Raw genomic sequence first — 13,167 nt, 5'->3', positions numbered from 1 at the left:
TTTATAATTCATTATTTATTCACATATTTGTTCACATGTAACCAAGAGAGAAACTCGGAGATTAAAAAGCGGGAAGAGAACAGCCACAGCTGAACGGACTGAGCTTAGACGGGAGGCAGAAAGAGGCAAAGGCTAACCCTTGACAGAGCCCAATGCACAGAAAAAAACCCATAAAGATGGAGAGAGCATGTTGCATGAGTTGAAACTAAATATGAGGATAAACTTGCAATCCTGAGAATAACACATTATTTGACAGTACAAAATACTGAGGAAAACTTGAGGGAGTGAGGCTCTGGAGAGGGTATGGGAGCTATACTTGTCAAATGTACGTGCCTTTCAGTTTGATTCCATTACCTTAGACAAGAGAAAAAGAGGCAAAACTGATTTAAAGAGCACAGGAGAAAGTGAGGGAGGGCGAAAACGGAGGAACGGTTTGATGTCGAAGGAGGTGGAGAATAATGGGATGAAAGCTGAAGAAAAAAAGAGGGAGGGTGGGAGGAAGAGTTTGTCCTGGCACTCCAGAAAACGACTCTGTGGGTGTAAAAATAATCTACGGTAGCCACCTGAGAGGCTGCGGTGTCACAGTGCGCCCTAGTTTAATTTAAACCCGACGCATATGACACGATTTTTTTTTGTCCCAGTTAAAGTGCTTTACAGTATTTGAGAAGAAAGAACGAGAAAACCACGCTCAAGCTGCTGGCAGAGGTATATTCCAAGCAACAGTGTGTTGATAAAAAAAAAAAAAAAAAGTCTGGAACTTTAGTATCAACAATGTCGAACTGACATTTGTGTACTTTCATCCTTGTTTCAGCAGACAGCAGACACGAATATCTTCCTTTTATAGTGAAACGTTTATCATTGTGTCAGATGCTGCATAATTAGAAATGAATAATGTATCATTCTAGTGACTGAATTTTTAATTATAGACAGCTCCTCACAGCGATGCACAAGATGACACGGCAAAAGCAGTGAGTGCCTGTAGCAAAACATGGAGGTATTGAAGTTTTATTTGAACACAAAACAAACTCTGGCATTCGAGTAAAACACGGGCTGTCGTGGTAACACACACACACACACACACACACACACACACACACACACACACACACACAGTGTACAATAAAAAAGTCAAGCTGTAGAATAAAACAGGCTGACACGATCCTTGGTCTTTTTCACTCTCCATCTCAGAGTCTTGTTTGACTGTCTCTTTCCAGATAACATTTTCTTCAAGCGCGGTTTCTCTCCCTCGTCTGAGCCTTACGCCAAAAGCTGGGATCAGGCGGCTTCTCACGCTCACTGCCACAAACTGAAGTGTCGTGATGGGCGAAAGAGACTGTGATTTGATTAGAAGAGTTCCCAGGATTCGATGCCCTGAATTCCATATCTTCTTTAAATTTGGGCTCCTTTTAAAAAAAATTTTTTTTTTATTATTAGGCAGTGTTTCTCGAAATCCACTTAATATACAATCAAAACCTTATCAGTGAAATTTGAATAGACCTCCTTAAATTATTCATTAGCCGAGCATCTTATAAAGCCTTCTCAGCCTTGGGCTGGTTGCAGAAAGACAAGTTTGATTGATCTGCCTAAAAAGTTTTTCCCCCCCAGAGTTTTAAACCATCATATGTCAGTGTTCTATTTTTTTTCCTCATTGGGTAAAAAGAGTAAAAAGTAGTAGAACACTTTTTCACATCCTCTATATTTACATTCGGCCTCTACATAAACACTGTCTGGTATTTTCCCAGGAGTTATATGTTTCCTGTCATTTTAAATGAAGCTCAGCAGCTTGGTAAGCTGTGCTTTTAAGTTTCAGAGGAGCCCAGATTCACTCAGACACATCGACATGTAATTATACATGAGTACCTTTACAAATGCATTTATATGTTGTCATTTGGCAGACATTGTTATTCAGAGTGACGGACAAGTGAGGAACAACAGTCAGGCTTCCGTACTGTGTGAATCCTTGGCATACAGATTAAGTACTAAATCTGTGTGAGTGCAGGAAGAACATGTAAAGAGGTGCAAAGTAAATGCAGAGTAAGAGTATATCTGTTAAGGTGAAGTCTTGTAAGTTTTGGGGGGGGTCATTTTTTGTAAGCTGCAACAGGATTGGAGACCTGATCATTATTCGTGCATTTATTCTGGTGTGAACTGATGCATTCAGAGCTGTCCTCCTGGACAAAAGGCCACTCAAGGCACACGTCAACGCTAGCTATGAACAAGGTTTTGGTTTCGGCCCCCATTTGGATTTTGAGTTGCATCCAATTGAGTATAGTCGTGAAGATTTGTCTGTGAGTTCTTACATGAGCAAGAGGAAATTAAGTAGAAGTCCAGTCCACTGCCTCATTTTTATTGTCCTCTGTACCGCATTTATTGCTTGTTGACCCAACTGTAAGGTGGCTATTGCTACATTTCTGCATGTCGAAGCAGTTGGCAATATATCTGGCATCAACACAGCATTATTGGTTTGACAGGGAACTTTTTCTGTCTGCTTGTGTGCTGATGAAAAGAAATGTGAATCTGAATGTCCAAAGAATAGAAAATAGAATAGAAAAGCACCCATATACAGTTGTACATTCGGTGCATAAACATAACTTTGTTCGCAAAAGATGGATATCTGCGTTGATGCGCTTGGTTGAAAACTAATGGGGCTGAAGCCTATTTTCTAGACATTTCTGAGCGAACAGCGCAATTCTGTAGAAGATTCCAAGAGAAGAAGCATCTCACAAGAAAAAGTTGCTGCTGATGTTTTTTTTTCTTTCTCTTTTCATTTTGGGGTCGTCCGGAGCTCTGTATTTTATCATCTTAAAGGTCTTACAAGTATATGAGGAGTTATTAGAGGTGATAGGTATAAGGGTGCAGTCTGTGTAATATTAATAAGAAGCTGAATCATAAAATCTGCTCCAGTACAGTATGTTCAGAGGACGAGCGCACTTTAGTAAGAACATAGATGATGTGATTAAATTCTCTACGTATGGTTGATATCCTCACAGCAGTATTTTCAAATTGTAACTTGCTGACATTTGACAAATTCGACAAATATTAGACAAGTACATAAAGAAATGGAGAGCTTTATGCTACATCTGTTTGTGCACATATCTGTGTGATTGCCAGTGATTCCTTTTCACACGTTTATGAATAGAAATGCAATGTGAGATGCTAGAGATAAGAACAGAATGATGGTTATATTCCCATCACAAAGACCTAGAGTCTATTCACATGATAATATGAGATGAGCACATCCATTCCATACACAGCAAGTAGAGTGAGTATAAACAACATTTATGAATAGCCTACGAGAGGTTCCTAATTTGGCTTAAATCAGCCAATAATGACCATTAGCCAAGCACCGAAAATCATACATTTGTTGCAGTGGACTTAATTCAGTACTACTCTGACTACATCATGTACTCCAAACACATACCGAAGTTAATTTTTGCTCTGTCTATCGCTCTGTCAAAGTGCACGTCTGACTGTAGATCTCTTTTCTTGAGATCATACACAAGACTCTGCATTCTCGGACCTCTGCCTACAATTCGACTTCCTGGTTGTTTATGCTACTCCTGGAGTGGTGTTTCTTTTGCGTCACCATGAATGTTTGACTACATTCGAAGCTAAAGTCGATTGAGCTTTAGAAACACCTGCTCACAACACTGGAACTGCTTCCCTGCGAGCTTCATCTCCGTTGATACTGCCACCACCTTAAAGCAGCAGTTCAAAGCAAAAGCTTTCCTGATTTGCTTTATTGTTTTGTGCTCTTTTTGTGTCCGTTTCTTTGACACCTCTCAACGCCTTGTCATCCCGTTTAAAAGGAAGTGATGATGAGGGACTACTTTTTCCAAGTAGGGTATGAAGGCGGCTTTGAACGTAGTGAGATGTCCCCTTAAGCCCTTTATGTCACAAGCACTTGTGGTTTAAGAGGTGAAAATGTAAATGTCGAATAAATTGATATAAAGATAACAAAGGAGTAGGCATTTCTTTCCAAATTGAGGTGCAGTGGATGGTCGTTGAATTAATAGATAAAGAATCCTCACCTTTTCTTGAGGGTATGTTTGTAAAAAAGAAATAAAAATCTGACAAAAGTGAATCATTTTTGCCCACAAGGGAAATGGAAATTCATCCCTGTACCCCTTCAACTGGTTACTGATTGCAGGCATGAAGAGGCCTCAACCTCTATTCTGAGGCACATCGCTTTACAAAAGTGGATGCACTCCAATGATTTTGATCAGATTTATCCCTACTGAGGCCATCCCAATCACATTAGAAATGAATTCGCATGCCCCACTTTTCTTCCATTGCTTCCTCCATTCAATTCTGCCTTGAAGAATTGGTTGGAATGCCACCTGATGGGAGGCTTAATGCCCTTTTCTGCGCATCGTTCAGTGCCAGAGTAAACATTCTCATTTTAATGTTTGGTTTGTTGATGCCCTTCTTACTCTAAATGATTCTTTTGCGGGGCGGTGCGTGATCAAGCAATGGGTATTTGAACCAAATGGCCACAAGGTTACAAAAGTTCATGTATATTGACATACACATGCCAAGTGACCTGTGCATAGCCTGTTGTTCTCTTTCTTCATCTTCCCACTTGAGGTGTTTTTTATTTGTTGACCTGCAAAAAAAACCAAGCAGGTCAGTTATGTTTTCATGGATTTGGTAACAAGCCTCTTCTGAACATTTGGACAAATTAACATAAACAGTGATGCATGCACACACACACACACACACACACACACACACACACACACACACACACACACACACACACACACACACACACACATATACATGCACACGCAGTACAGAAAGATACCCCTTGCATGGTGGTAGCCAGACAGCTCATTTAGTACAGCCTTCATTTCTATTCAGGTGAGGCTGACTAAAGTAGTAATTGTCACAGCAAGTTACTGATTTTTCAGTCCCACCCAAACCTCATGCCTGTCAGTTTTGGGCTGCATGCTCTGGCAGTAGAAAAAAAATTATCCTTATTATCTATAAATAACTTTATCTCTCCTGTTAAGGCAGAGAAACGGGGTGCTATTGTGATTCAACACCGCTGGGTTTTGTTTTAGTTAATTGTTTTCCCATCACGAAGTGGAAAACACATTTTGTAGGTTTTATCACCATGGAAGCAGATAGGAGAGCTTTTAATTAGTTCCTTTTTAAACCATTATCTATTGCTAAGGTAAACACGCTTAATCATCATTTAGATGTGTAAAACGAGGAGGACAGAAAGCAAAACAATTTTTATTATGTTGGCATTCGGGATTCATGGAAAGTGGCTACTTACTTTCTTGGTAGCTGTCAAGTTTGCGTGGAAAGTGTTTACTTGTATAGTCACGGCTAGATGAGACAAACAGAAACCTTCTCAAATGCTTTCCAGTTGAACTGCATCCGACCACCGTTTCTCTTTCCACTGTCAGAATTTGGGGGACTGCAAACTTTATGCAGTTATTCGTCAGGTTTCTAGAGTTACAAAATTTTACAGGGGAAAACGCACAAGTTTCTCCTGTTGTTTATTTAGTCTCATCCCTTGACATTCGTTAGAAAGGAACTGATGGAATATGAAATACAACAAAACAATACAATACAACAAACTCAGGCAACGAGGAAAGGAGCTCTGGCTAAAGCAAACAAATAAGAAGAAGGTCTCAAAACGACCCCGCAGTGGGCTGTCGGATTCAGCCGGCCCCAAATCCAAAGCCCAGCAAACTCAACGAATAAAACCAAAAACCACGAACCAGACTCCTCTGGCCTCATACAGACCCACAATCAGCAGCAGAGAGATGAAAAAAGAAACACTCAAAGAAACTCCCACTTTGAGAGTCAGTGTGCTGCCGCAGACGCATGCCAGATTGTTGTAGTTGTTTGGACATATTTTTATCCAGTTGTTCTCCTTTTCTAGTAGCCCATTCTTCTTCCTCTCACACCGTTGCATACATCTTCCAACGATGCTGTTCTCCAGCCACGCAACCCCGAAAAAATTGAACCCAAGTACGTGGAACACAACATTTTATCCGTGCTCCATGATAAGACGCTGGTCTTTTCTGAGTCTCTTTTTAATCAACGCTTACCCACAATACCCTCTCTTGGCTGTAGGTGAATGAACTTCCCCAACAATAAGCTCCAGAGGTTTCTTCTACGTGGCTGTAATATAACAATCCTCAGTTCTTTTTAGTGATGCCCCTTTTTTTCATTTCTGTTTATCCATTGCCTTCACAACACTAATGATCGCTCACTCATGCACTGAGCACTCCAAGCAACCAACATGCATCACGTTAACTTCCTACTTTAAAGGTGTCACTGCAGATGGATCGCACTCTCCTCATATTTTAGATTCAGTGCGCTGAAGGTGAGGAATTTGAATCTGTGGGCACGTGTTGTATTAGCCATCCTTTTCGTGCGGATTTCACAGAACTTTTTTTTTTTTTTTTTTTCCCCTACCGCATGATCTCTTGGGTGCTCTGTAATTATGCACTGCAATCATGCACTGCACAGGTTACATTTTTACTTTGCTGAATTCTGATGTACCTAGAGGAAAGGTGTCAGGCTAGCTGTCTGTTTTTACATCAGTGAGGTCATTTAAAGGATGGTCGTGCAGCCGTGTGGTTCCCCACCGTCTTTCTCTGACTCTCAGCGTGTCCTTTCGCGAGATAGCTCCCTGTAGTTATAGACCGTCATGCTTAGCCTCAGGCCTTCTATGTCCTCTCCTTCCCTCTGTCAGTGTCCCCCTTTCTGTACATTTTCCCCTTCATTTTCCTCCTGTTATCTTGCCCCTCTTCTCTCCTCTGCTTTTATGTCCTTGGTGAGGTAATGACCGTCTGTTATTTTTGTTCCGCTAACTATCTCTCACTTTGTTGCTCTGTGTCTGCATCAGTTTTTGAATTCCAATGGAAGTTTAACTTGTTCCTGTTACCTTGCTCGGAAAGAGGTCTTCGTGTTACAAAACCACGGCAGTGAAAAAGAGGCGGGCAGACATTTTGTTGCTTGTCGTGATAGGCGCTGCAAGAATGAAGTTATTTTTATTAGGGTTATTATTAATCTGTACTCTATGTCCTCTTTCTGCGTAGCTCCATCATCCCTACAGTAATATCCCTTGACAACACAAGGTCACATTAAAGCGATCTGTGCTCGAGGGTGCTGCCATAGGACACAACAAGTTTATCACAGAGATGGAGAGGGAGGAAGGGAGCGCAGTCCTGCAACATGCACAAAATGACAACTTTATTTTATGCACATGCCTCATGAATACAAACAAAATGCTTGCAAACATACCAACTCTCAGTGATAGCTCTAAACAAACACTGTTGTACGTCGTTACGTCTTTGGCTTGATGTGTGCTTTTTTGTGGGAACGTGTTCCCTCAGAGGAAAATTAAACATGGTGACTTGTTCCTTGTGTTTAGGATCTCAGCAGAGAGGACACTTTGCTGCAACAAGTGAGAGAGAAAGATGAGCTGATTCTCAGACTCCAGAGTGAACTGGTAAGATGCACTCACGAACCATACATGTTCATTTGGGCGTCGGTGGCTTTTGTCAGATTATAGATGGAATGCAGAACAACATCTGTATTTTTCATGATGTCTGACCCAGGAAATTTTTTGCCTCATCTTTCTCGGTTGATACTGAAAAAATTACTTCATTTTGTCTTCCTGACATAGGAAGTGGTATTAAATTGCAGTTGCTCTCTGGCATTGATAGCAGGAAGGTTAACTGTGCCAACATTGACTATAATATATGCGTGACGGTTCTTCTGCAATGAGCATTCTGAATGAATCTAGTGAAGACATTTTTTTAGAAGGTGCTTATCTATTTATATTTCATCCTTCTGGTCTTCTTCTCAACTTTGAGAAATGAATAATAAAAAACATCTGAAATGTTTTCATATCATCAGTTTTAGGGAAATGAATTAAAGACATTTGAAGCGCGCATCTTTCAAAGCAATTAAAACCTATTCGTTAGATCAATAAAACATTTCAGGCAACCGAGAACATTTTTATAGCAGCATTTCAGTCAGTTTTTCCTCCTTCGTGTACGGTCCGTGCTGCAGAGGAGAGAATGACAGGAACAGAATGACCTTAATAAAGAAACAGGAAACAAGCGTGACAGTGACGTTAGGATGAGCTTTAAGTCATACCGTCAGTGTCTCAAGGCACGGCATCAGTGAACCGGTCTTTTTCTTTTCTTTGTTTATGTTAATTTGCTTGTTCATGCCAACATAGTTTAATAACTTAAGAATAAGGACTCCAGTCCAGAGAAAAGAGCAGTACATATTATTTGAAAAGTGCCTTTAAAGACAAGGATGGGAGGCAAAGAGTTATCTCCACGTTGAATATCCACACCATACTCATGAAATATGGAGATGTAAACGAAAGATATATTGTCTTGTCATTACTTTTTCCAGCGTTTTTTGAAGCTTGATTCATGGAACATCTGCAGAAATGCTCCGTGGAGCAAAAATCTTTCATCATTTGTCATCCACATGTCTGTAATTTGTCACCTGTTCTTTCAAAGTAATGGAATGCAGACATAATGCCAGGCCGTAGGAGAATAATGTGCTAGTGTTATAGCGGCATTGTGAGAGTTGCCAGTACGACCCACTGACTTGATTCTCATAAGGCATCTGTTTGTTTCATCACTTTTTGGCACTTTATTTCCACTCTTTCGTCTCCTCCCATCATCGCTCTTATCTTCCCGTCAGCAGCACCTGTCCTCTCTTTTCTTCCTCAATTGCCTGCATCGAACGCTCCATGCAACTCATGTGGCGTTATCACTGAATCTGAGGAAATCTGTATTAGTATCAGTGTTCGCAGTGTGGAAGTATAATTCTGCTTTCTGTACGCGTTGTTTTGGGACTTTTCTTTTGGGACTTATCTTTGAAAATTAATTCAAATTTCCATCTGAATATAAATGCATATTATGTATGTGTGTGTATATACATATATATACACATATATATACGACCCCCCCTCACCCCTAACGTCTACGAAGGCAAATTAGACCTGAACAAATTTGAGTTTAACCATCTGGAAAAAATTTTGTTGCTTACAAGTAAATGTATATTACCTAAATGAGTTGAGTCTGAGTCCCCTGCAGCTCTGTGTTGTGTAACGAATTACTTAGCGCTCTTCCTCTGGAGACACTGTCTGAACACCTGAGTGGGAGTGAAAAGGAATTTAGAGAATTATGGAGCTCTTTTCTAAATCATACGTGTCACTGATATGGAATATCTTGCCTGCAGTATTGACCACCTGTTGACCACCTTAATACCTACCAGATTTCTTGACAGTCTAAGAAAAGGTGGGCTGCCCATCAATGGCAAACAGTGTCAGGTTTCTTTGGCTTCAGTATCATCCCTGTTTTTATGCTTTGTATTATATTTTGGGGATTTCCTGGCTTGTGCATGTTAGCTGTGGTCAGATGACCTGTCATAGCTGATGGATAGATGGATGAAGGGATCATCACACTTATTTATTGCCTCTCAGTGGATTTAGAGGGAGTGCACCTACATCAGTGTTCTATCTAGACATGTCCATAGCGCTTGAATTGACAGCCCCCTGAGTGGCAAAACATACAGCATGGCTGCCGCTGCTATTTGTGGCATCGGGAGAATTACAAATCGATATCATCTTAAATTAAAGGCTGTGAGGTCTCGACTGGGTTCCTGGCGACCAACTAAAGAGTTTGCAGACCATGGACACTAATATCTGGCCAGAATTAGTGTTTTTCCTGACGTTTATATATACTTTGTTTCTACGCCAGGAAAATTCACAAAGCGAAGCCCGAAAAAATGTAAAAGTCTGGATGTCCGTTTGAACTTCAAAGAAGGATTTGTTCACGGAATTAAGATGGCAAAGTCCCATGTTGTCATTCTGTTTGGCTCCACTCTGCAGCTCATGTTATACGTGAGCACAGTTTTGACAGGTGAGATAGTTGAAATGTTTTAGGGTTACACTTCTTGCTTCTTTATTGTGGTCTGTAATGAACTTTAACCCGTTACCCCCTCGGTTTATAACATTGACATGACATGCGAACCAGGGGATCAGGATTACAAAGGCAGGTGACAGGTGTAATTAAATCATCCATCACAACGTCTGTAGATATTTCACTTGCAGAATATACCCGTTACTGTTGTCTTGGCTAGCTCGGTTCAGTAGTGGGGGCGAGGATGGAGGACCCAGGTGCAGACACGGAGCAGGAGGCAAAAATGGAGAACTGAAACAAGAATCGCAGCCAAGCTGGAACACCATAAACTAAACTTGTAAAAACAAACAAAAAAAAACACCCCTAAGAAATAACAATACCAGACTGTAACACTATGCAGGAGCAGGAACACGAACTGACAGGGGAAAACAATGGAAAAGCAACAACGAGGATCTGCCAAAGAATGAAGAAAACCAGGAGTTTAAATACAGAGGGGGGCGATGGTGAATGAGTGCAGCTGAGGATAAGTGAGCACAGGTGAAGGGAGTGGAGCTGATGACCAGGCAGGAGGGAACTGAGGAAAAAGGTCAGGGAACTGGCAAAACTGAAACTAGAGAGAAAAACACGAAACACATAGATCGTGACAATCATCCAAAAATCCTCTCTGAAAAGGAGTGTTGTTCGCATGCTTTTGCCATCAAATGCAAAAACTTTGATGGACACAGACTATAAATGCAAGATGCTTGATAGCTTATCATCGAGCTGTTGTACAAGAAAACCTTTTTATCCGGAAATCAAAGACACTGGACACGGTGTTCTCAGCAAATCCACATTTCTGAGTCGTCTCTGTGAATGGCAGGACTTCAGTTTTATTCTCCTTACCTTTTAGAGCCTTGTAAAAAGAAAACCCAACTCCTCTCTCAATCGATTGCTTCTGTCAATTGCGCAATAGATCTTCGACATTTTGGATGATTTTTTTCTGTTTCCCCAGCCGGTCAAACAGTCCACGGCCATTGAGCTAGCTGTAACTTGGGTGTAACTTGAGGGTAGTCATATGTGTAATGGCAAGGCAAGGCAAGGCAAGGCAATTTTATTTATAGAGCACAATTCATACACAGGGCAATTCAAAGTGCTTTGGCATCATGTGCATTCCCTCTATAGTTTAATCGCACTCATCTTCCTTCCTCATCACCCTAATCTCTTTTCTTTTTTAATTTTTCCCCATATCACTAATGAGTTAAGATCATGCAATTACGTGTATGTATATAAACCTTCTTCTCTTTGACAGCGATGCTCCAGCTCCTATCACCATCTGGATTTAATTTGGTATCATGTAATGGCTTGCGTTAGTTGTTTTACGATGAAACGTACGTCCATGTATATATCTGTGTATATAAATGGATACCAGGCAGTATCCTTGCTGCCGCAAGAGCTTAACCTTATTTTTATCTTCACCATATGCCCTTGGCACACAGGTCATTGGAATTGGTTCAAATTTATGAAGCTGCACACTTATGTAAGACTTGTGTGTGTGTGTGTGATATGCGATTGTGTGTGTGAGAGTCTTAAAGGAATACTTGTCCGGCTGCAGCAAAGTTAAAGTGCACCGTTTGAGGGAAAGGGCAGCTCATAGCCAGTGCTCCCCTCATTCTGCCCCCCGCCTGTAAATCCGCCAGTGCAAACCTATTAATTATCTCATAGAAGGACCTTCTAGCTGGCTAGCCATCACGAGCTGTCACTTTTTATGAGTTCTCCTCTCTCTCGGCGGGTGCTCCGACTGCAACATTTAGCTCGAAAAAAAAGCCCTCTTTTGCTTTTCATGCAGACAGTCGTGATTAATGAAAACAGCTTTTTAACTCGGGCTGTGACCTCACTCGCTGGATTTGAAGAGGACAGCATATGCGGGTTTACAGGGATAACATAAACGGTTTCTCTTTTATTCTCCTTTCTATAAACGCATACTTACACCTTGTCCTAATTTGGTTGATTAATTTAAATCAATGTCGATTAATTTCTCCATATTTCATAGGCATTGAAACGTTCAACACATCCTGTTCTCCAACCCATGAGCAGTATACGGGAAGTGTGTCAGAATGATTAGTGACATCGTCGTAAAGTGCTCTCAGTGGAAATGGTGCTGGGTTCCTCTAAGGGCTTCCAACCTGTGTTTTCAAAATAATCACGTAGAGGAAGCAGAGGATTTGGCAGGTTCTTGGTCAAGGTAAAAGCCCTGTATTTTGAAGGAAAGGACCAGTGTTTCTCTCTGTACACTTCCATCGGTAAATCTGCCAGAGGAAACCTATTAATTATCTCCGAGAAGGACCTTTCTAGCGGGTTGGCAAGCTCGAGCTGTCACTTTTTTAAAAAGATATAAATTCCTCTCTGCTTATGCACTTTTTGGAGGGTCCCTGCTCCAATGTTTAGCTATAGAAACGTTCTCGCAATTCCGTCCTGCTCTATGACCTCTGGAACTAGGTGGTCGAGGCCGTTTCAAGTTGCAATTTAAAGAAAAAAATCTTTTTTTTTGGATGACAACCAAAGCATGGAAACCAGCAGTACCACGTGTTGTGAGCTGAGGCAAAGCACGGGCCTTCGATGTTTGTTGGTGAGATATGGACACAGCTGATGGGTGTGTGTTTGTGTTCTGTGCAGGACAGTGCCAAAGCCGCTCTGAAGATGAAAGACTGCCAAACGACTGATCGCACAACCCAGACAGAGCACACGGGGCAAGAGGTAAAATGGTCACAAACGACACTCACAGTCTCTCTTTAGCTCTGTTAGACTAAAACACACAAGCAAGGAATTGCACACTTGATTCTCGGACACCCGACGCAGACTCCACGTTACTAAATTCGGTCACTTCAAGCACCTCTGCTCTTTGTTTCCTGTTTTGCTTCGTCATCTATTTTGTGATCAAGCATTTCATGCTGAGTACAGCAGCCAGGTCTCTACCCTCACCTTTTTCTTTTTCGTATCATTTAGAGTATCTTTTCAAGTTGAACTCAAGCTCCAATCCATCTTAGGCTACACAAAGATGTTTTGCTTCATTTTATAGTCCAATACTATAGCTTCTCCCCTCCTCGCTCCAAATTCCCATAGTGTTCAGAAAGTGTGCTTTGTGGCTTCCTGCCTGCCGAAAACCCTCAGCTGACATGGCCTCTTTGGCTTTTCCAAAGGCTGACAGTATGGGAACGCAGCAGACCTAATGGATGACTGTCTAAAAATGGCTGCCTGCAACAGAAACAGGAGT

General features: G+C 41.3%; 1 protein-coding gene across 3 annotated transcripts in view; it reads left to right on the top strand.

The window, feature by feature from the left end:
• Positions 1 to 13,167, top strand: part of ccser1 (coiled-coil serine-rich protein 1) — a 112,370-nt gene that overhangs the window by 42,027 nt on the left and 57,176 nt on the right. For all 3 annotated transcript variants that reach the window (XM_075467791.1, XM_075467792.1, XM_075467793.1), the window contains exons 9-10: positions 7,400 to 7,477; positions 12,570 to 12,650. In XM_075467791.1, coding sequence (XP_075323906.1) covers positions 7,400 to 7,477; positions 12,570 to 12,650 — 159 coding nt within the window. The remainder of the gene's footprint in view (positions 1 to 7,399; positions 7,478 to 12,569; positions 12,651 to 13,167) is intronic.

Source organism: Odontesthes bonariensis, chromosome 6, assembly GCF_027942865.1.
Source record: "Odontesthes bonariensis isolate fOdoBon6 chromosome 6, fOdoBon6.hap1, whole genome shotgun sequence".
NCBI lineage: Eukaryota > Metazoa > Chordata > Actinopteri > Atheriniformes > Atherinopsidae > Odontesthes > Odontesthes bonariensis.
The sequence above is the reverse complement of the archived record's forward strand: the minus strand, read 5'-3'. Positions and strand labels throughout refer to the sequence as shown.